Here is a 25506-nt window from a genome sequence, read left to right as displayed (position 1 = left end):
AGCAGCACAATGTGTGAGGTGGACACAAGTGCTCAGAGAAATGCTGTGGTTGAATAAACCGTCCGGAAACAGACTTGAATAATCGAGTGTGGTTTTTGACTCGACCCTCATTTTTCCAACATGTGACCCGCCATGGGCTTGTTGGATTATCGGTAAAAGATGATTCCTCCAGAACTGGTGCGGGGAGCCTTGTCCTGCTGCATCGCTCAGCCAGGGGGCTGCACCCCCCCCCTGTGAAGAAAATGAGAGAGAGCCTGGATACCTGCCTGTTTTTCGATCAGTGGCCATCTTCACTGTAACGGGTAAGCTTCACATAACATGGACATACATGTACATGTGCTGGGGCTGTAACTTATACCCTTTTATTTTATTCTACTCTGTGACCCCCTCCAGGAACACTGAGGAGGTGGTGACTCCTGATTCTCTTGGACTCTCTAAGCCTGTTTTATTAAGTCAATATACCAAAAAATGAAGCATGTAGCACTAAAGAAATCACTTGGCATGAAATGTGTCAAGGATGAGCTCATAAATCAATGGACAAAGAGAAATGAAATGCATAATAAACATAAAAATATAAAGCCCGTGTGAAAAAAAGTGAGAAAGCGCAAAGATCAAAGGTCATTATCCCTAAAATTATATGACATGTCGTCTGAAAGCAAAAATTATGCACCCGTTTCCTACCATGTCTACACAACGTCCGAGCCATCGGGACCCGTTGGGGCCGAGTCTTGGGAATCCTCTTTCTCCCTTCCCTGCAAGCCCACTATCTTTTTCCATTCCTTTTAACATTTCCCGCACCTCTTCTTCTCTTTGAAAATACCTTTAGTAATGCTAAGGGGGGAGACAAGAAGGACTACAAATTATGCAGAGAACAGCAGATGTGAAAAATGTGACTGATACTGAATATATGTAAGTTAGTTCAACACTTATTTTGTCCATATTGGCCTTCCATATGGTACATGCATGTGTTAATTTAGGATGAACAGGCAACGTATAGCTATTATAGGTGGTTAGGTTATATACATATGCAAGTGTGCTGTGGTTGACTGAATGAAGGTGAAGTGGAAGAAAACGGAAATGAACAGACACGGAGAGAACGAGCTCAACTTAAAACATCTCTTCTGGGGCCACAGGGCTAGAGGCTGGTCCTGCTGTCCCATTGATCGCAGCCATCCGCTTTAGCCAACACATCGTGATTGCACTTTGCAGTAGTATTGACTTTGTGTTAAATACTGGCCCATTGCAGACACTCACAGCAAGCAGCTACTACTGCATTCCTCTCCACGTACTCCACCTCGCTTTCCATCTCATCCACCACATCCTCCTCAGCCCATGTCTTCAGATAGTGATGCTGTATACAGTGGCTTTTAAAAAGCCTGTTTTTTCCCAACATATAAAGGCCTTAAAAAAACATCTGAGGGACATTGTTGATGGTCACCTGGGGAGACTGTGCAGAGAACTGCTGATGGCATCAACTTCAAGGCCTTTATGAAACAACCAGAAAGAGTTTCCAGCCAATCATCTGCAGATTAGTCAGTCTGTACTGGGTGAAAAGCTCCATGTGGTATCCCTGGCTCGAACTCAACACCTTAACTAGTCCATAAGTGTGTGCAGTGTGTTCCTAATGATTAAATACGCTCATTCTATTTAAAACGTCACCCTCTAGAGATCACAAGAAAAAGTGTGCGTCGGTGAAAGCATCCACCCTCTGCTCCTCTCCTTCTATCCTCCACCACTCATTGGTATCTGATCTCCCTCTGTGCCACCTACACACCCATTCACGACTCGCCAAGCGTCTTTTATTAAAATCCATCCTCACAGATCCTTCATACTGTGGATTCTCATTTTTCTCACTGAAACATCAAACTGTGCATCTGTGACGTTGAGAGGAAGCAGACAAATGAAGTTAACTTCCACTTTTGTTCCGTCAATGACAACGTTGTTTCTGAATTGAACTGAGGACGTGGCGCATATCAAATTCCTCGCTCACACATTCAGATGCTTTTGGACACAGGTGCATATTACATTTGGCAAAGGAAAGTTATATTCACTTTGGCACGGTATCACCTCCTTCTTCCTTTGTCTCCGTTTCTTTCTTCATTTCAGCCTTTTCTCTGCTGTCTGACTGAGTCGTACCTTTATTTGATATTCACAAAATGCATTACAGTGCCGTGCAACCTTCCTCACCCTCAGGGGAGGCTCCACTTGCCAGTTCCACCAGAAAGCAGAGAGAATAGCAGATTTCCCTCCATTGCTCAACAGCCGTCCAGTCCTCCGGGCAACAACTCCGCCGCCTCCCTGCTTGTCAGAACAACTCTTTGCCATGCAAATTGCTTTGTTTTTTGCAAAGCTCTCACTCTTCCTGAGCCAAAGGCAGTTTGGAAGAAGAAAAAAGGTATTTTCTTGCCGTTTCAAAATGCATTCCTTGAAACAGTTTGAGCCCATGCTGATAGTTGAAATGCTAAGTCCTGGTGGATTTATGACCACAAGGTCAAAGGGTTGGGTTCTCCAACTGGGAACTCGTGGTGGAGTGCGGAGTGGGCCCTTTTAGCTGAAATGATTAAGTGACTGATTATAGCTGGGAATAAAAACTGTCAGTGGTGGTTGGTTTCAATCATGAGTGATTTACAAGGTTGATTGATTGATGTATGTTTCTGAAAATAGGTGCATGTGTGAGTGTGAGTTTCCTTGTTCTGTCAGCAGAACAGTGTTGCTCCTCTGGGATAACAGTACCACTTCCACAGCTGCAGTGCTCTGAGTACATGATGAAACCTTCTCTCAGACAGTGACATGATGTCAAAGGCTGAATTGTCACTGGGCACTTAAGTAAAAAGTGAAGGTCTATGTTTCTTGTTGAATTTGGTATTTCCTGTGATTTCTGTCAACAGTTTATATTAAAGCTCCAACAAGGAACTTTTCATTTTCGTAGATTTTGAGATTTCTGTGGACTCAAGGTATAGGGGGCTTAAAGTTGGCTGGAATATCAAACCACACCATTACATACAGCAGGCGCGGTAAATCGTCGCTCTGACTTCTCGGGTAATCCGTTCCGACCACAGACATTGAGAAAAGTTGGTAGAAAAAAGCCAATTTTCTTCCCCATGGTCTCATTTGCTTTTGTAGGTCATAAAGAGGCAGCAATATTAAAATAATTCAATAACCTGTTAAAAACGTCTTGTAGGTGCTTTAAATGTGACAAATTAAAGCATTCACAGTCACACATGTGCATTAACAGGCCAACACAAAGCATGATAATGATATATATTTAACAGTGCTCTGTAGATTCCTCTTTACGTACACTACAAATGCATGTCAAGTGCAAAGGGACACTCCCTGGCCTTCCCTAATCCTCACAGAGCTATGAACAAACACTCACAGCGGGGTCTGTAAATGATAATGACAGAAAATACTCCCACACCATAACATGATTGTTAAGTGTACATATCAAAATCTACACAATCAAATGTCAACCATGACACGAAGCTAATCAGCAAAACGCCTTTGTATCCTCACAGAAAGGTTGATTGGTGGAGGACCTTCAGTAAAGCCGCCCTGCACACACCTCTGCCTTTCTCTCCCTCTCTGTTCTATAGTGGGAACATGATTATAGTGCCATACGACGCTCCGCCACAAACGTGACTTGGATGTCGATGTGGCCTGTTCCCACACTTGGCGTGCTGGGTGTATATCAGCGGCTCATCTCCAAGACACAGTCTCCAAGGTCCCTCAATGTGAGGCACGCCATTACGGCTCTCTCGCTCTTTCTTCTCTTGAATACTCAGATGTCACCGCTATAAGTCCTCTTTGGTTTCAGGTGCAGATGCCTTTTCCTTTCATGTTGTTTAGTGGAGGGTATAGAGGTGAAAGCTGTGGCCTTCATGCTGCATCAATGTCATATTAGACAATGAAACTGTAGCGGCATATCAAAATATGGAATACTCAGCTGCTCGGACCTAAGCCATGCAAATAAACTGGAATTCAAAACCCTATGGTGATTTTGTATTTATCAGAGAGGCTATAGACTTCCACTCTCACACTGATATAATCACTTGACCTTCAGGCTTTATAGGAGCCAAGGTTGAAACCCTTATTATCTGAGGAAATGAAACTATCGTCCCACAAGCTCTTAATTGGGAGACATGAACGTCTGCGCATAACAAACTGTTGGCACATTTCACTAAAAACAACAAATGTCAACCTCGTAGTGTCTCCTGGGAAAACAAATTTATTATATATAAATGCATATATGAATACAATCCAAGCGATAGTTGTTGAGCTGTTTCTTATTGGATCAAAGTGGTGGAGGAGCAACTGACCAATCAAGTCAGAGAGCAACTCTCACAGAGCACAGATATGGTTGTTGGTCTAACAGCCCTTCGCATAAAGGAAAATTAATTATCATGGGTCTGAGTCAATCAGCCATGGATTTTCAATTACTCTGCGAATGGTGGCAATGAAACAGCCTCAGCTATGAACCACGCCGCACAGAGGTCTGACAACACAGGGACAGGTCATTTCAATGAACTGCTCTCAATGCAAGTACAACTTTTCAATGATTGCATCTGTGTGCATGGATATATACACACACACAAGGAGTATATGAGAGAGAGAGAGAGAGAGAGAGAGAGAGAGAGAGAGAGAGAGCTATACAAAGTCTGTCGCCTACTGTTTTTCACGGCCTTGCTCCCTCCATCTTACCTTGCTCTCAATGCAAGTACAATTTTTCAATGATTGCATGTGTGTGCATGGATATATACACACACACAAGGAGTAAATGAGAGAGAGAGAGAGAGAGAGAGAGAGAGAGAGAGAGAGAGAGAGAGAGAGAGAGAGAGAGAGAGCGATACAAAATCTGTTGCCTACTTTTTTTCACGGCCTTGCTCCCTCCATCTTACCTTGGCTCTCTTCCTTACTCTCTCTGACTTTTCAATTTCCAGAGACCTGCAGGGGCCAAAAGGCGAGCTCAAAGAGGACTGTAAATTTTTAAAATTCTATCTCCTGGGTTGCGAGGGAGACATGGCCAGGGTCTGAGGTGGGCTGGCAGTCAGACATCAAGAAACATGAAGGACCCCTGAGCGCGATAACAGCAAACACTGAACACCACTCCAACCTTTGGTTTCTGCAGGGCAGTGTCACACTCCTGCAGAATGAGTTTGTGCCAAAGATGTGGAGGAACATCGGACGGGGGGGAAATGTCTTTTGCATATTGTATATTCTAAGCTTGTTCTTCAGATCACATGGAGAATCATCCATTTATATGAACTGATTTAAAGCTAATAAATTGTGAGACACACACCCTGAAAGAAACACGTCAGTACTTAGTAGCTACTGCTTGTGGGTGTGACTTTATTAGAGATTACTTATACAAAAAGACTGCGTTCTCTGTTATGAATATGTTCTGCAGATTATCGTGCCCCTATTCATAGACAAAGGAGACATAGCTAAATGCTGCTGAGAAAAAACTTTAACCCCATAATCTGTAAATATCCGTTTAGAAAAGCAGAGGCGAGCATACAAGGGTTCACTGCTTAGCCCATAATTACACCAATTAAGCTGATTACACCCACTGTTCTCTGCCAGTGGGGGAAAAGGAAGTAATGCCACAACAGAGGCTGATATAAAAGTTTACCTCTGCAGGATAAACACCCGGTCCAAGTTAAATATCTACTGCGGGCTCAATGTTTGCTCCTTCTCTCGCTCGCTCTCTCCCTCCCTCTTTCTCAGCCTGATGGATCCATGGTGGCAGGCTGGAGAAGATCAAGGAGGAGGGGGTTGGTGTGGATGATGGGAGAGTTGTTCAAGAAACCGATCGATTAGACAAAACAAATATTTCACACTCACCCGTGATACATTGTTGTCTTTTGATAGCCTCTATGAATTCCACTCTCTCAAGTTGTCATTGATAAGTCTCACACACTTTATCATCCTGTAAAATCAAAAAGACTCCCAAATGGATGAGGGGAAGCAGGGCGAGTCATAAATCAACACTGTTTAGTTTGCTGATAAACATGTGTTCTTACATTTTCAGTCAACACTAAAGGCTTGAATCTGTGTGCGTTTTTTTTGCAGTGTGTCCTAATAACACAACAGGAAATGTCAAGATTATTTTTGGTCGAGTAGATGGCCAGATAATATGCAGTTGGCTCTGAAAGTTTAAGTGGGGGTGTTTTAAGTGTGTGTGTGTGTGTGTAGGAGGGAAGAAAAAAGAAAACAGCCAGTGGTTACTTTCAATTATGTCCTTATTCATATTTAATGGTGTTTATTGAAACTAAAGGTTAGTGGTGGTGGATTTATGTGCGTTTCCTAACACTAAGGGTGGCAGCTGGCGTCCCACTGCTAAGTCTGTGCTCTCTCTTCAAAAATGCACGGCCTTCCGCCACAGGAAGCGGTGACCCCCCTCGGCGTTAACCTATTGAGCGGTAAATATCAGGTAACAGGGTGATTGAAGATTCCACATGTCACGATCTCTCGTCCTCCTTTGCAGCCTTCAACAGTGATCCTTGAGCGCAAGCGCAACAGAAGCTGCTTTATTTAATGAAAGAAATCCATTCCAGTTCCAGGGAAATGTAAAGCGCTGTATCGATTTTCCTCTGCATATGCGAATGAGTTGTCTCATACTGCATATCCAGATGAGCTGGCAGGGATGGATCCTGTTTGAACAAGGAGATTGATTAACCCAGCCAAAGTGGTTTGAAAAGTGTTGTGGGTGTGTGGGAGGAATATTCGCCCTGCATCCACGTTTAGGGAGATGAATAAATCCTGGATTTTCACTGTGATCAAATTCCACGCTACCTGTATTTCATGCCTGATTTCATACGGAGTGGACTTGAAAGCACTGTCATCAGTTTATGCAAAAAACACGAGAGCGGCTGCTCCAGTGAAGCACCGCAGGACAGCTTTGAACGGGAAATTAAGTATCATCCTCTCAACTGCAGGTGATGGTTTTGAATGTTGGACTGAAATAAATATATAAAGCTTTCAGTGAAAAAAATAAGTATGTTCAAATTGGAACATTGGAAACGGAATCTGAAAGCACAATGTAAGGAAACACACCAAACTGTTATCTGTGATTGACAGTTATTGGTAGTTAGTTTCTATTTTCAGTGTTTCGTTTTCATGCTTTTGAAAGTTCTAAAGCAACCACCTCTAATGATCGACCTAGCAACTGGCTTGTCTGAGCAGTCAGGTGTAGGATGATGCTGGTAGATGTTTCAGAGAAGGAGCTCGCTGTCAATCATTTTATTGTACAGTCGACTTTACAATATGTTTCCTCCGTTAAAAAAAAAAAAAAAAATTTTAAACGTTTCATGTCACGTCACAGATCAAATCTGGGCCGTCGGGTCCTACACTTGCTCTGTGTACACAAAAAAGGAAATCCCTTTGGTTCCTGATAGTATACATCCACTAAAGGTTATGTTGATGTGGATTAAAGTTAGTTCTGAATCACATTATCAAAATAGACAGAACAGCCCCAGCTAAAAAGCAGCAGTTAAAAGAAAACAGCATGATGAGAAATAGTCCTGATGTATTTGGACACGGAAATACCCAGAAGTCCGCGAGTCAAACACAAACTTGCTTTTAATACCACAGGGGTATTTATAAATGTAACTGTTGGTACAAGCTGAGAATGCATTTACCTTGTCTGTCTGTGTGCGTGCATGTGTGTGTGTTTTGTGAGACCGTATGCATATTCTCTGCTCAGGGCTGAAGAATATTCTACCTCAGTTTACCTTTTTTGTGTACCTACGGAGCTCAGTGTCTAGACACATTTGTGCATGTATGTGTGTGTGTGTGTGTGCGTTTGTATTTGTGAACCTAAGATTGAGACATTATGTATGGAATGATGCAAGTTGATCAAAGTATATATAATCTTGCAGGCTATTGTTTCGGTTTGTGCAGTTGGGGAAAAAGCTGATTGTTGGCACAGTGGTTAAGGTTAGTGTGTCTCCAGGAAAAATTGAAGTGAAGGTAATTCTCTCCAAAAAATGTTGTGTGTGTGTGATTGTGCCTGTGTGTGTGTGTGGTTCAAGGACAGACAAGCAAAATCCACTCTGTACTAATGAGCTTGCTGTGCTGCTCTATCTGTTTTGTCTCCCAGGCCCCGCTGCTTGCAGACCACTAAAAGGTTTGAATTAAATTTTTAAAAAGAGCTATGCTGTGCTGCCTGCATCTCAGGACGTCTATATATAAAGCACACTTCACATAACCCGAAGCGACGTGAGTCATATAGTTTCTGTGCTGCCTGTCGAGGTGAAATACTCTGTGTCCTGTCCTTACAGCTGTCTATAAAGTTCAATAGTAAGCAGTCAATCAATTTCAGAATTTATCTGAGGTACATCTGTATTGCTATGTCTATTTCACAGTCCCTGCAGAGCCGTGTTCACTTTAATAGGATGCAGAGCCTGTCACCATCTATAAAGTCTGCATCTGCCAAACACAAAACTATAAAGTTTTATTCCACAACGTCAGTGCATTGAGGATGGAGGGACCTAACGTCCTGTAGGTAGAAGTGTTTCAGCATATCGCAACGCGTTTGTAGTAGCCTTTTAGATGTTCGGATTAATATCACACAGGATATGAGTTTGACTCCAAACATGGAATTTGTGCCTGAACTGAAATAGCTGCCATAAACATCACAGCACATGCCTTGTTAACATTACATTCTGCTGGCAATACTCTCTCTACATAGCTCAAGTAGCATGTAGCGTTAGCCTACAGTCACAGTTAGTGTTAAATTGTTGTAGTTGGGTTCGATTTAGATTATTACGGGATATGTGTGAATTTTCACTCATTCATATTTGTTGATTTATGTTAGGAATACTAAATATTTAATAGGTACAATTTCTGAGATTTTTATCGATAAAAAGCAAATTCATCCTCAAATGTAATTTTGCGCTGTTTTTTTCTGATACAGGTATAAGTTTTGGCAGCGGTACCATTTTTACGAAGACATATTTAATGTAAGCTGCACACGTGCAGTCAATGTGAATTGATAGATGGCGTCATAGAGAAAGCTCCTGGTCTATAATGCTGTAATGGCCCCACTAAGCAAACATAACTAAACCCTAAAGGGCGCAATTTCAAAACATCCATACAAGAAGAAACTGCTCAGTCATTTTCGAAATGCACATCATGTTTCCAATTTACATGTAGATGGGATGCTGCAGCTACAAGACAAAGATAAATCTTGTGACAAACGTCGCGTTGACAGCGTAGCACACTGCAACAGAATTGTATGACTATTCGTGAAAGTAGGTTGCTTGTCGTCTCTTTCTGTGCTCTGAAACACTAAAAACCTCCCTCTCTGTCAGCATAACTACAATATGGGACGTCCTCTTGCCAAACGCTTTGCCACGTCTTCGCCCAATTACACCAGCTCCTGCTCTGGGAGCCCGAGGGTTTCTACAGCCCTTTGAAAAGGAAAACCTCCTTCGTTACAGGAGAGATGGAGCAGGAGAAAGAAAGAAGAGGGAGAGGAGGATAGACCTGATTGAAACATGTGCAAGTGCAAAGATTGTCTGCATGCAAACTGAACATGCACATCTCTGCTCCTGCATCCGTGCATGTATGAGCAATTGTTTGTCAGTACGAGGCAAGGCCTGAGCAGCACAGCTGTTCAAAGAGAACACCACCTGGCAGCGGGATTTGTGATTTGAGAGGAGAGAAGTTGTTCGCCTACTGTTCACCGTCTCTGAAAAAAGTATTTGACAAGCAAATCAAAATGACTCACAGGCAACAGTTTAGAAAAAGGCAAAGTAGAGTGGGATTTACACACAGCCCTAATATCTCTTAATGACATAATCTGGGCAGCAGGAAATGAATCATTTCCCCTGAATATTTCCATGAATGTGTATATTCTATGATTATATTTTTGATTATTTACTAACAACCTGTTTCCTCTCAATTACTGTAATTAAACCCTCACATGTAATATGCAAATTTATGTTTCACATACACTTCTGATGAAAAAATAAGAATATAAACAGATTGTAATTTAGCCTGATGTTACTTTTACATACTGTACCGCTCATACCCATCCTTTATCATGAGTGATCACACTGTATTTCCATTTGCAGCTGAAGGCTAAAACGGAGAGAGGTATTCAATGACTGCACCAACGGGAAATGAAAATAGCATCGAGCTCAGTATCAACCTGAAGGAGGCTTAACGCTTCCACATCCTGATGCTCCGATAAAGGGATCGTGTGGGAGGAAAGAGAGACAGAGGAGAGTGACAAAGAGGAAAAGGAATTTAATCAAGTAAGGAGGTGGAGTCATCAGCAAGCTTTTCCCTGGCCCTGGATCTGTCGTTTGTAAAACAAAACACTTTTGAGTCAACTGAACCAGAGAGACAAGTTCGTAGTTAGTATAGGTAAGATAAATAATGCTGACATGACTACAATTTTATAGTATTTTACTGTAATGTTCTATACGTTGTAAAATTGGAATTATTGCATGTCCTTTTATTCCTGTAGAGCTTTGTGTGATGTTGGGGTGCAGTTTGTCGGTCTGTAGTTGTATTAACATGTGTTTACATTGGCTTTGAATGAACCTACTATGGACTAATCTACTAGGTAAATGTTAGGTCATTAGTACAAACGCACGCTATACAGCAGGGAGAGTTAACGAAGGAAGACCAGCAGGAGGAATTGAAAGCACTCTGCAGTCTGCAATTACCTCAACGGTCTCTTTCTATTTCCTCTCTCTCCCCCATAACCTTCATCTTCCTCTCCCTCTCCCTCTCTCTCTCTCCCTCTGTCTCTCTCCAAAGAGGGGGGTTGATGTTTCAGATATTACTGAGCTGTGTAAGACAGTTAAACTGCCTTTTATCGATCTTCTTTGCTTCACTCTTTCCAAGCAGCCGTGATGGTTTTAATGGTTTGTAATGGAGCTGTGTCCTCTTTGACTGCCAACTGCTCGGTGATTCCGCCCTTGTTTTTGATATCGATACGAGGGATCCTCCTTACGCTGGCCTCATAGAAGCCAAGTTCCGACACAGATTTGTTGGGGTCGATGAGGTCCATAGCCCTGTGATAATAAAACATCCATATACCGGGGGAATGAATCAGAGGAGACGGAGGTGAGTAGTTGAAAAGAGGAGGAGTCTTTCAGAGTTTTATAAAAGCTCACTGGGAACGTGGTGCTGTGGTATAGTTTAACTGAGGCTCATTCAGTCAAAACTCAAGGAAGAAGAGATGTGACAAGACATTAACATCTAAATAATCGAGAGAGAATTAACTTGCTTGAATCCCACTTCACAGCCTGTTAGTTAACAGCGCCTCAGAACTTTGTTTCACAGCCAATCCGTCAATGTCAGAGTCCATCTGCGTCAAGAAAACCTCAAAAAAAGAAGAAACTATCAAAGCTACAATAGCAGGCCATATAGCTCTGCCATGGCCCATCAGTCCCCGTAAAGTCAGTCAAGATGCACCACATTGCACACACTCATATAAATCAGGCCCCTTAATATGCCTGAGTTTTTTCCTTTTATCAAGATCCATGAACTATTCCATGGGAAATTGGTACAAATGTCAAAAACACTTGCAATGTTAAAGACAGAGAAATATAATTCTGGGTCAGCCCTTTTGTCCAGAAACATGCCAAAATTACATTAGGTCTTCTTTGACAAATGTCCATTCCTTCAAAATTTAAATTTAAATTATCTAGAATTACCGAACTACCTTTTTTTGCCTCATCCAACCAGTGCAGTTTAAGTTTTTTTCCAGATTCATCTAAGGTGACTGTGTCCTTAACAATTGACAATTGAAATATAATCACTTCAAAATCAAAAAATCTGCACCGAGCTTTCTTTATTTTCTCGCAACCTTCTCTAACTCCTGTCTTTTTTCTTAAATAGTTGAAAAGCTTACTTGTGATTTAATTAGTGAATTCATTTGAATTCCTGTAGACAAACATTTTCAAACTGTTCATAAACAGTAGTCATATGATGACAATAACACGTCAACCTTTCTTTGACTCGCTTTGAAGTTTGAGGCCAAAAAAAGGTCTATTTCATACTAACCAGTTTTGTTTTTCTCTTCCTTGGACTCAGGTGTAGCTGTGATCCTGTATTTGCTTGCTTTGTCAAAAAATCTTATCTCTTCATTAGATGCAGCCTCCTGCTATTCCTTAAATTATATTTGTCTGTTTTCCCTCATCTTCTCCTGGCTGGTTCCCCTTTATTCTCTCCAGTTTGCCTCCAACTAATTTCTTATTCCTGCTGCCTAACATCTTTTTCCTTATAATCTCTTTTTATTTCTTCTTCAGTGCAACAAAATGTCTGCCTAGTAGAATGACTCAAATTAAGAGGATATCTGTCGGACTCAAAAAGTAAAGACAAATAAACCTCAACATGCATCTTTCTTGTTATACTAGCTAGCTCTTCAAATTGCTATGGACTCAATGACCTGAATAAGGAGGGTCAAAGCTTAGAAACCCCAAAAGAGCAAAGATAAAAACTGGAAGAGTTTGGGGGACACAGAAAATGAAATAAAGGCATCGTACCATCTGCAAAAGGTGTGTAAGATAAAAAAAAAAACCTGTGTGAAACATCAAAAACAAGGTTAAACCATTCATGTGTCTAATGTGTTTATTGCTGCTGGTGGCTGGCAGGTCCCGCACCATCATTAGTGCTGCGAGTGCTGACACACAGATTTCCTTTTTACTTGTCCTTCTCCAGAAAACTACTGGGGGAATGATAACACTCAAATGCAGGGGTGGAATTCAGCATGTACTCATCTTGTATTCCTTTTGAATGTGCCTCATAGACCTTGGTGTCAGACCTGTTTCCATTTGTTGTTCCTACTTCCTTGGGAAGAAAAGAAACAGAGAAATGTTCTGTCAAAGCTCTTTCTTATCGAGCATCTTTAAACTACCATGTGTAGTCAATACGTGACACCAACAGTCGCAACCAGTTCGCGAGCTGTATTCAACAAATGTTGCTAATTAGCTAATTACTGTGTTTCCTGTCACAGGGCGTGCGCTCTGCACTTCAAATAGGTACAACGCGTGAGCTCAGCTTTTACAGTACATGCTGATGCATCCTGCAAGTGCAGGCAACATTCAGGACCAAAAGAATTCAGATTAATGCACAATGCAGCATATAATTAATATTTTACTACGGCTCTTTCAGCCTTTCTTTTGCATTCTGCGATAGAAGAGAGAGAAATTGTGACTGAATGAGAAAATACTGGCATTAAGAGGAAGTCTTTGCATTTTGTTCACGTCTGTGCAGAAGGCTCATTCGTCTTGGAGTCAGTTTTTCTTCCAACGGGGACACTCGCCTTGTTCTTCAACTTCATCTGCAGTCTGTCCGAGAAATCTGGAGTGTAATTTAGAACCCATATAAAGAATGTTGAGCCGTCCTCCCACTCACTTTCCAAATGGTACCTCTTGGATTGCACCACAGAAGCAAGACTCTGCCCATCAAAAAGCAACAGTGACATCAAGTGTTTCACCAGACTTGGACTGGTTGGGACAGAGTGGGGGACACCCCTTCTTCCTCTTTTCCTCTGGTTGTTGCCTAGAGGCTTTGAGACGGTATGAAAATCAGACCTAAATGCAACTCTGAGGTTCTGTTTTCTACCTACAGTCGCACTCATGGGAAAAGAGACATAGATGGATATGGAGACAGAGAAGGAGGTCACAAATTAATCCACAAGAATGAACCTTGTACCAGGTAAACACACACAAACACACAACAACCTAATATAGAACTGGATGTTTGGGCTTGTCATTAAACCTTTATAGGACAGTTTATATAACCTTTAGCTGACGAGCAGGCAAAAGCGACACACACTTGCAGCACAAAGACGTGAACCTGAACTCTCCTCATAGTGTTGATTTATGATGATCTATTGTGATGCTCACACCATCCCTGCCCTTGCACTCTGAGATTTTAGCCTAAACTTTGAAAGTCATGAAATATTGATAAGGAACACAGGAGGATTTGACGTAAGTGAGGCAGAATACTGCAGAGCTTGGCAATCGCATGTTTTATTGAAGCGCCCAGTGTAGCACTCAGGGAGAGTGAGAGCCAGAAAATACGGGGGGAAATAAAAAAGACGAGCCCAAGGAATTGGTGGAGGCTTCAAAATAATGAAGAGAATGCTGGTCTGGAAAGGAGGGAACTTTCCTGCCCCTAAATTGCCTGGTTTAATGAAGCATTGACGATCAATATTGCAAGTGAAGAAGAAAAATGGGCTTCATATACAGGTAGATTTTACCTCTATGTCCAGGTCTTGGACATAGAGCCTAATCAGCTGATGCCACCTCTATCCTCCAACGGCCGCATACACAACATTGGCTGAATCTAAATGAGACGGTCTGGTCGTCCTATCTGGTCACCAGCTTGTCCTGCCACTTTTTGCCGCCATTACCTTCTAGGAAACAGTTGTCATTGAAGCACAATGAATCATGGGATATGTCGGGGAAGGATCCGACCTGGTGGAGCCTCCGATGCTCGGTGGGGAAAGGACACAGGAGCCTTCGAATTGGAACAGTCTAGTAGCGCCGCTGTCAATCGCTCTACGAATGCAGCTGTAAAGGATGCGGCTCCTTAATTGAGACATAGTTTATGAATCTACTTGCCTCAATAGCTTTTCTGAAAGTTATATTCACCTTATTTTGAATTCACCAACCGGTTTGTGAAAAATACAATGACAATAGGCCAAAAGATGGTGTCCTTCCAAGTATATACATTTACATATGGTTGTTTCATAGAGATAAAGCTCTCTTGTCTTCTACTACTCTTGCAAATTACAAGAAGCAAATGATCAGGAGGCATAATTTTTCATTACACACTCGATGTGGCTGAAAATGAACTATGCCACCACTGATACGCCTAATTGGTGAGTGAGAAGTGGCCAGCAACCGATGGGAGCCAGGGTTAGGGCTATTTCCTGGCACTCAATGAGCCATTTGCAGAAAATAGACACCACTGCTGTGTAGAGCAAATGGACTTCGGGACGTTTAAGAAAACAGGGTAAAGAAAGCGCTTGTGCATTTAAAAAGCTCAAACAAATCTTTCTGGTATTATGTCATACTTGGTGTGTGATTGACACAAGATTAATCACACAGCAAGATGGCTGCTAAGACAAGGGCTTCGACACTCATTGTCTTGTGGAAATGAAAACGCAGCAATCAGTGGCATTTGTGACTGATGGCAGCTCACAAACACAGCTGCGTCTTGCCCCGTTTCTTTGAATTTCAATTTCTTGCCATTAGAGTGTGTGTGTCTGCTCCTCTCTGCCAGTCCTCCATCTTTCCCTCAATCCGCTCCTCGCCATCTGTCCATTGGCCCTGGCAGCATTCTTATCCACCATTTTAATTTGCTTGGGCAGTCATTTCAGCACATGTACTGTACACTGCATTACAAAATGTGACTGCGAGTACGGAGCCAAGTGGAGCTGCTCAGGGAAGTTATGGACAACAAATCACTTTCATGGCAAAGTGTGACAACAGTGTGACAACAGATCAATTCAGAGGTACAGTGCATTAAAAGCTTGAAGCGCTGCTGGCAAACTGATCACAATGAAATAGCACCTTAAACAGCTGGGAAATATATCTAATATATAGTTCATACTTTATATAAATCTAATTAGGATTCTGATTAACATATTTCAGCCAGAAGTCAACTATCGAGTGATTTATACCAATTCTAAAAATGGGCATTAAACTCTTAGCGAGTAAAAGTTATATTTGCATGAATTAATTCATTCATATTTGATAAAATGTCAAAGAGAGGTCAGCCCTCTTTGAGTCTTTATCTTGACTTTATCTCTTTCATAATTATTGCTTTGCTTGAGGTTAGTTTTACAGCTTTAAACACTTGATATCCAGTGTTGGATCTTGCACTATTCGAAAATGAAAAAAAATGCTGTTGTATTCTTTTCCCAGGATGTAAAATAACATAAGTACACAAATGTTAATGATTATTTTTACGCAACTGCCATGAAGATCGATGTGCCTCATTGTAGCAAAAAAGGTGCAGTGTCGGCGTTGGCCCTGCCAAATTAAAAGAGGGGAATAGGAAATTGGTGAACTCATCTAGGCAACATGTCTCCTTAACTGGTGATTGAATGCGGGGACAATAAAAACCTGTATCTCCTGCAGACTCATTTGACCTGAGACTGAATCCAGATTGTATCTATTCTCATTACAGATAAAAGCCAGATGTTAGTGGGATGTTAGCCTACTTAACCCATTGACCGTCTTCAACTGTCATATTTTCCTCCAAAATGTTGTTAGTATTACCCTGGATATCTGTTAAGACATGACCTCACTTGTTGGGAATATACAAATATTGACTCTTGAATTTTTGAGGAAATATATCCACGCTGTATGTGCATGTAAGTGTGTGCATGCAGTGTAATGAGCGAGTTTTATTTTTGTTGAGCCTTGCAAAGCTGACTTCATTAAGGATCAACACTGATTGAAGGTTATTTTTATGGCTGTGTGATTAAGCTTTTTTCCAGGAGTGGTTGTTCTCTCCTCTATCTCCACTGTAGATGGTATCTGCCAGCTCCATGTTTTGATGTGGAAATGATGAGCTTGTTAAGCCTGGCCCATAAAATCACTGTGGAAAATTATCCCTTTCCAACCCCACTGACTCAGCTCTTGCTGATGCCAGGGCAGGGGTAATAAATATGCAGGGTGACAGTATTTGCAGTTGCAAAAACGGATTCCCGCTGATATGGCCCGCTAAACATTGCGGGATGCAAGATTCAACACTTTCATCCCCTCTCTCCTTCCCCTTACACCTTCACTTTTTCTTACATCTGTTTTTTTTTTTAGATCCTGTCTTCTTTTTTTAATCTCCTTCTTCTTCAGACAAAAGCATAATCCTAGCTTGAAGCAATAACTGACTGGCTCCCATCACAGCTGTTGTCTAAGCAGAAAGTTGTCTGTCTTTCATCTTACACTTCAACACACACGCAGATATATATTTTATAGTTGTTTGTACAGTACGTGTTCCAACATATGTCCACACATTAAACAAACACACACATTCGTTGCTCGATAAGTACATGATAACTAACTAACCACAGGCTCTGATATTGTGCCTCACCTATAACCAAGAAGATAACACAGAGACGGGCACAAACATTAGAAATAATAAAAATTATTGAAAAAATTATTATTTCTTGTATGATAAAAGAAATCTTTGCTCTTCATAGGAATCCTCATTCAAGAGTCTCCACATTGTGCTGGACAACTGCTGAGTGCTTTTACTTGGACGGCCTTGCAGTTGCACATCTCCTGTTCTAAAGAAAATCGTTTCATTGCTTGTGGAAACTGCACTCACAGTTTCCCTTGGCACTGAATTCAAGGCTGTATTCTTAAGGCATATAATGAAGCAGAAGTTCACTTTAAGTTTTATCTTTGCTATTTACATTTATTTGTCAGTCACTTGCCATCTGGTGCTCGGGCAGCAACTCGATACATATTTGGGATCAGACCAGGTTGCATTTGTTGGTGTTTGTGTATTGAGAGAAAAAGAGCCTGGTTGTTAAAGTGCTGTGGGGAACACACTGTACTAAGCAGAAGGAGAAGATTGTAACTGTACTCCTCACAGGTAATCGCTACCAAACAAGCCAATAAATAGAGGGGAACACACACACAAACTACAACTACAGCAGCCAAAATTCAACTTTGACTCAAGCCTCTCTTTCTCAACTGAGTTCATTACCGCGGAAAGGAAGTGAACACTGAAACAAAAGATGACTTTCAAATCCTTTCATTCCCTCATCCTGCTGATCTTTTCACTCTCTTGAGTGACCCTGACAACACAGCGAGCAAAAGGAGACATGGAAAAAACTCAAAACATGACAAGCAGCAGATTCACAGTAATTGCAAGCGGAAGAAATACGATACGTAATGTGACATTCAGTTCAAAATGAAGCCACTTGAATTATGCAAAATCTCTTCCAAGCACATGCTTCGCTCCTTCCTTATCTGTGCCTGATAACCTTTATAGGGTCTGCAGCAGATGAAATGAATTCTCTGGAAGGAGGAATTTCCTCTCTTTGGTAGTGCTGTACAGTGAAGAGTAAAAGAAACTGCAAGCAATAGATCAGGAGGGTCAAAGCGTTACCAGGCGCAAAGATGACTGGCATTCAATGCCTAAAATAGCCAACCAAAGCTCTATTCAGTTAATGCCAGAAAAGGCTTTTTACCAAGCAACATTATGGTCAAATACAAATAATTACTAATTAAAATCACTTGCTTAGCAACACTATTATTAGCTCATATCAATGAATCATTTCCAGCATTGAGTGGTACATGAAACAGTGACCCTTATTAAATCCCAAGGCGTATTTGCGCAACACAAGGGAACACTAAGGGAGTTGTGGGAATATTAACAAAGTAGCAAATTCAGGCATCCTTATTGTAACAAAGAAATAGGAAGAACCCTTAGACAATATCTAAGTAAGTACACAGGAGTTAATGTCTATTTAACATCTCCTCAACCGATTTGAATCTATGCACAATAGCATTCCAGGTTCACCAACATAATGCATATAAGCAATACATCACTTGCATACATGCACACATAATGACATGTGTCCTACCTGCACCAGATTCCAACCCTCCAAAGACTCCGCAATGATGGAGGTCACAGAGGGGCAGACACCGCCAAAGATCATCAGGTGCTTGGGACCGTAGCATATGGCGTCGAAGAAGGCCCTCAGCCCCTTGGCGTTGTCACACTGCAGACACAGAGAGAGAGGTGGTGAAGGTGGAGGTGAAGAGCAGAGGTGAAGAGACAGAAAGGAGGGGAGAAGAGTTGGATTAGTTGTTGTAAAACAGGTAGGGAAGAAAGGAGGAAAGGGTAGAGATACATAGCAAATCATGAAAAGCAAGGAAGTGTAGGATATAGGAGCGTAGGGTGCATGATATACAGAAACGTATTGCAATACCCAGCCATTAAAGACATACATACATACAGTCCTTAATTTAACAATGGCAGTGTTTTAGTAAAAGCCGTATTTCCTACGAGTTGCATCAAAGAGCGCAGCAGGGCAGTGTGTATGCAGCACCCGCTGCAGGCATAGTGGGAGTGGGCGTGCAAACCATTCTTTGCTTTCATGGAGACAACAGAAAGTGCTCTTGCTGACCATTCACAGCTTGTTGACAAGGAAGACGCAAGAATATGGGAATTTTCCATTGATAAAAATGACAGTCATGCCAAACCCACAGACGCTGCAAAGCCTGTGAGACCTACAGCCTGTTTTAAACCTACACAGACCAAGGACCACAAAACTTCCAACTTGCAAAGCAACCTGTTGACAGACATAAGGTAGCAGATGTGATGGAAAGCATTATTACATCATGCTCGTGCCATGAAGTAGAAGTCAAACAACAGTGATCAATTATTAATTAACTGCCAAAAACACACCTCAATGTAAGAAACCAAACTGAACACATAACATCATATATAAATTTCCATTTCAATGTGAATGTAAATAAATATAAATTACGTTAACTGTACATCATGAAGCTCAAACACACAACCTTAGTAAACTAAATACAAATGAGTCAGAATATCTCTCTGGGGCTGGTCTGCGCTCAACGGAACATACTCTCTCACTTTCCATTTCGTGAAATTGGATTTAAAAAAGGCAATTAATTAGTCTGTCTCGCTTCCATGTTCCACCGTCTTTTATTCAATTACTCTTCCTCGTATTGACGGAGCTTTAACCATCTTTTCAGTATCAGTTTTGATATATTTAGGCAAGGAACCGAAATTATTATTTTGGCATGGTGAAAACACTAACAGATACAAAGAACAGACAGAGGGGAAGATAAAGACCCTTAAAAGGCAGCATTACATATTCAAGCCTATTTTGGGTGACTGCGTTGCAGGCACGCAAGACAAGAACATGAAGAACATTGTGCTCCTCTGACAAAACTGTGGGTTAAATAGATACCTTAGATTCTTTCTCTTTGTTCAAGAGAATAACAATTAGGACAATTCTTATCCATTATTTGTGAGATCAGGGTCAATAATTAACCAAATGTACAAGAAAAAGTGCTGCACTTACAAGGTCATTAGACTTCGACTAACTGTGATCGATGCACAACAAGAGCAGCACATTCACTAGTGTCGGTTTAAAGTAATGCATACTGTTTATGAAAAACGATGTGACATTTAAATAACATTTAAGTTGTTGGGCTCCAAGCGCTGTGGTACATACTAATATAGCTGCAGCATTGCTTTGAGTGTGTGTGTGTGTGTGTGCGTGTGTTTGTTTAAATGGTTTAAAACCATCATGTAAAACTATATAACTCACGAGCTGCAGGAGCGGGCCACCGCTATGATCCACTGCTGCAGAATGCAGCCATTTCACATCACTATAGCAACCACAGGAAAAGAGAGTGTGAAAAGGAGAAAGACAGAGAAATGAGAGAAGAGGTTTAAAAAGAACTGTAAGTTCCTTTTGATCGCTACATAAGCTGGCTAACCGGTTTTGCAGTGATTTCCACAGGTTGTAATATTGTGATCGAATCATAAACACTCTCCCCCTCAGTTGTTTGTTATTGCCAATAAATTCAGGACGTATTCCCGTGTGCAGCTGATAGATAGATCGAAGGATGGACTGAAGGACTGAGTGGCAGGTGGTGTGTGTTTCTGCCTTCTGACACAGTCCATTTCATCTGGAGAGTCATTTGACCTTGTAAACCATCAGCTGGCAACGGAATGAGATTTCCCAGTGAACAGCAGAGCCTCCACAGCGCAGACTGCACATACAAAAATCCAATGTGGCGGAATGAGACAGAACTAAAGATTTATGACTGTGTGTAGACCATGGTAGGTGTAATGGCGTCAAGTTTACATCGACTGTCTTTTGGTTGACGAGAGAAACACTGAAGGTATAAAATGCACAACTTGAAAATTCGAACACAAGCTGCAACAGCCGTCTTCCTGCGTTGCACTTCAGACCACACACCCACACTTGAGTTTAATCACGTGCTAAGATTGAAATCATCGGCCTCCTAGAAACACACTTCTCCCCTGAGCACGTCCATTCACGTGTTCAATGTATGTTGTAATGCCAGTCAAAAAATAGACCTGTTTGCGGATAGGCCTCAGGTGAAAAGAGTGGGAGAAGATGTGATTAGACACATTGGGGATTCCTTATCCTGGCCACACAGCTGAGTAAAACAGCGGGCTATTAAAGAAGAGATCTCATTTGCATACTTTTGTCATTCATGTCTCTCCAGCTGGCCATAACAAGGTGGGATGTTGCGGTTCTCAAATGGTTACCATGCAACAGAAGGGAAATGTGGGCAACTTAACTTGTCAACATGAGGACAAAAGAGCTCGGTGATGTGGCATGCTTAAGACGATTTATTACGAAGAGGGACAATGTAGTGTAGCTTGTCAAGATATGTGATGTTCCTCATTGTGTCGGCACAAAATAAAACTATTTTACAACGTGTAAAACCCTTAAACAGAGAGTCTACATGTTGATTTTAAGGCCTGTATACCTGATACCTATTTGGGGATTCTTTGAAACTTAACTAAGTGTCATCAGTCCTCAAAATGGGTTCGTTTTAAGCTTTAGAAATGAATGCGTTCACTAAGTCGATAAAACCGTATGAAAAAAAAGCTCAAGGTAGAATCTTTAAATCGTTCAAGTTGTCTGATTATCAGTTTAAAAGCAGAAAAATATTCCATTAACTATCAGGTTAGACAGAGAAAATCAACGAATGCTCAAATAGTAAAAGTTCAAACCAAAGAATACTTGCTTGATAAATCACTTCTACTTATTCAATTATTTTCAAAAAAGAGTTGAATATTCTACTGTTGATCTACTAATTAGTTCAGCAGTTCATGGTTTTGTCTCTTCAGAGTATGTATCTAAAAATCACCAAACTTACGAGAGTTTTTCTTGGAGAAAGAAACAACCGCAAGAGGTAACAAGAGAAAGCAAAGCAAGTTCTCGTAAAGCTACATCTTTCTTTTTCTCCTCTGTTCCTTTGTTGTTCCTCCCGGCTACATTTATCCGCTCTTATACCTTTTTCCCGGGCAAACATGCACACAATCTGTAGAGACTTCTCGCAGGCCTTGACTGGTGTGTTGTCATGCCAACGGTGTGACTATCCACACTTTGCGCGCAAGACGAGGGAGGAGGCCACGTGCCGGGCCAGTGTAGCCACGGCTATATTTAGCCTCTCATTAGGTAGCACAACCGCTCAGACATTAATCAATACTTATTCAGCTATGGAGACGCTGCAAAGCTTAACTCCGGAAAGACAAAGCGGGATGGAGGGTGAGCGAGGCGGTGGGATACAATGGGACACAAAGAGTGAAAGGACATGGGGATGGTGATGGCGATGATGGGAGAAAAAGCGAGAGAGGGAAACGAGCAGTTGAATAGAGGAAGAGAAAGAGAGGAGCGACGAGGTATCAGCCTGACATTAACCGTGTACTAATAAAGCCAAGTCAACCAGTATTATAAAACCACCCTCCATTATAACCCCACAATGAAGTAATTCATGACCGTGAGATTGACTCTCTATGATGCTCAGCAGCTACACAGTGCTGTGGAGATTTATCTACAGTCCAATTATTGAAAAAGTATAATTTAATATCTAATCTAATTCTGTTTTATACATCTCCTCTTGTTATTTTCTTCCAGTGCGTGAGCCGCTACAGTTTTTCATCTTGTGCCTTCTTCCTTTCACTCCTTTCCTCATTCATATCTTTATTCAACAACACTGAAACAAATATGTATTTTTTGAGGTTTACCAAGCAGTCGCTGAGAGCTTTGGGTCCACATCCCAATTTTCCCAGAGAATTTATATAACAAGGTAGAGCAGAGAAATGTCGCCATCATGAATAAACACAAATAAGTTCTGAGGAAATGACGGTGCAAGGAGGAAGGCATAGCAGTGCTTGACTAGCAAGAGGAGCGGCGAGACTACTACAACACCTTATCTCCCTCTTCTGCAGTCTGAAATCTAATACCTGGCATTTGGAGGCCATTTGGAGCAGATCGATGGAGTCAACGCCCGTGGTAATCTGTTTGACCGCCTTGGGAGACGGCCAAGGAAAATGTGTGCATGAGGGGTGGTGCAGGTGGGGTGGGTGGGCCGAGGGCTAACGGCGGAGGAACTTGGAGATGGAATATCAATATACTGCTGAATATCTGTGGACATCTTTACCAAAGAGTTATACCTTACTTCTTCATGCACACTGGAATGAGTTGTACTTCACTCCCTGGATTTAGAGATACTGGTTTCGATATTCCAGCTACAGCACCGTTTCCATCTTTGCTAAATGTCCCTTCCTCGGCTTGACATTTCACCACACTGAGCTTGCACCACTTGCCTGACCCATTAGAGGATATTACTGATGGGACAGCTAGCCGAGGAAGAGTTTATTCCAAATGCTTCTCAATCCATTGCCTCGGTTACATTTCCTTCTCTGACCTTTCCACAAAGCTACTGAGATTCATCCCCATTGATTTATCATTACATGATGACATTAGTCCGCTGCTGTTGTGCTACACATGAATCACACTCAATTAGGCTAATGGGAATAACTTGTTTTACCCATTTCATGTGATAATTTTCGTCTACTTTACTAAACATTCTGTAATGTCTTTGAAAACAGCAAATCTTTGAAGGTCAGCATGTGGCAGATTTCAGCAGTGATAAGTCACAGAGAGTTGAACACATTCAAATCTTCATGAAAGTTTGTGGCTGTTTCCTCCAAGTTTGACAGCCGGAGTTAATTGAAGTTTTTTTAATCAGTAATTTACACAATAACAGCAAAGTTAAAAAATAAGTAGAAGAGTAAACAACCTGAACAACAGCTACAACGACTGGTTTGGAAACCTTACCCTAACACAACCCCCAAAACCTCAAGACTATTAACCCAATTAACATGTGTTTAATCAGAAGATGAACCTGCATTCCCAACCCAGTGTGGGCATCTGAACCACAATCCTCCATTTGACCACAACTGCAAGCTGAATGACCCTGTGGGGCATGTGTCTACTGTGTGTGTGTGTGTGTTATTGTGACAAGAACAAGAGCTGATAAGAGCAGCAGGCTGGAGCTAACCATGATGAAATGCCTTGTTAGCGCTGCACACAGAGGCAGCTGCACCTGTCCCTTGTCTAATGGCAAATTACTGCACCCAAATCAGCAACCTGAGGCCCACTACATCACATGCACACACACACACGCACGCACGCACGCACGCACGCACGCACGCACGCACGCACGCACGCACGCACGCACGTAATGTGTGTGGGAGAGAGAGAGAGATGAGAGATAACAACAGAGAGGATCGGGGAGGGGAAAGCCTGATCTGATGTCAGAAGCAATCTGCGTTCATTCACAATGAGGCCGGTAGCCCAGGTGTTTATCAACAACAAAATGTGCGAGAATCCACAGAACCTGTGTCTTTATGGGTTGAGATAATGTGATGTCATTTATCAAAAAACTGTGAATAGATTTTGCTTTGGGCTATGTATGAATTTGAATTGTGCAACAGCATTCCTTCTTCCCTCCAATAAACAGAATTAATCAAAAATACTTTCGTTTTTGTTTCATTTTTTGACAGTCGATTTTCACTTGCTGAGATACGCAGGCATAACAAGAACATGTTGAAATGGAATTGAGAAAAATATCTTGTACTTCTCTACCTAACATCCTTCTCTGTAATTTCCCTCTGCAAGTATGACAAATAAGAAATGAGAACATTAAATTATAGTTCTAAGAGCTACAAACATTTATCAACTTTTTAAAGAGTGCAGGCTGCAAAGTTATTAATTTGCCTTTTTGCACCGTCACTGCCGGAGTCAGGCTTTCAAAGCAGCTGTGCACATCTATCCTGCATGTTGACAACTTTCCTGATGTGTCGACTGGTGCAGCAGCTGCAAAAAAAGAGAAAGCTGGTCTTTTCTAACAGCTACATATGCCCCCAGCAGACGCTCCACTGTGAATTACTTCCACATCCCCAAACCAGGGGGGGGGGGGGGGGGGTGCGAGCCCAACTGAATCCAGCGGTTTAGAAACATATGCTTGGCATTATAAAGCCCTATAGAGATGGCAGGGTGCAGCCAATAGGTCAGATCTACAGAAGATTATCTATTTCCCCGTGTACTAACCCAACCAATCCTCTAGAACACTGCCATGGCTGTCAATACCAACTACTCTCAGAAGAGGATTTAAGCCTGGAGGTTTAAGTGCCTGGGATTCAGCCTCCAGCCATTTATAAAGTTTGACTATTTAGTGCAAAGGCGATGTAACTGTATTGTCTTTGATTTTCCTTGTAGTACATCAATGACAATTTAATACAGAGAGCTCCCCTGAGTTCATTGGGTTCATTTGTCTGTCAATTAAGGTCAACGCTCAACACTGGTAAACTTCTCACACATCCCTGGCAGGCTCATCTCACCTGCAGAAGCCCAAGAAGCTCGAGCTATTTGTTCCCCATCAGTGAGCCCTTTGTGAGGCCCACTGAGGTGTAACGCATCGCCCGACAAAC

The 25506-nt window shown here is 41.7% G+C and overlaps 1 protein-coding gene across 2 annotated transcripts in view; it reads right to left on the bottom strand.

Annotated features, from left to right (window-relative positions):
• The window catches only part of gabbr2 (gamma-aminobutyric acid (GABA) B receptor, 2), a 166488-nt gene that overhangs the window by 94963 nt on the left and 46019 nt on the right, over positions 1-25506 (bottom strand). For both annotated transcript variants that reach the window (XM_062410550.1, XM_062410548.1), the window contains one exon: positions 18572-18709. In XM_062410550.1, the coding sequence (XP_062266534.1) occupies positions 18572-18646 (75 nt within the window). In that variant the 5' untranslated portion in view covers positions 18647-18709. The remainder of the gene's footprint in view (positions 1-18571; positions 18710-25506) is intronic.

Source organism: Platichthys flesus, chromosome 17 (assembly GCF_949316205.1).
Source record: "Platichthys flesus chromosome 17, fPlaFle2.1, whole genome shotgun sequence".
NCBI lineage: Eukaryota > Metazoa > Chordata > Actinopteri > Pleuronectiformes > Pleuronectidae > Platichthys > Platichthys flesus.
Note: the sequence above shows the minus strand (reverse complement) of the source record. Positions and strands in the feature narration are given on the sequence as shown.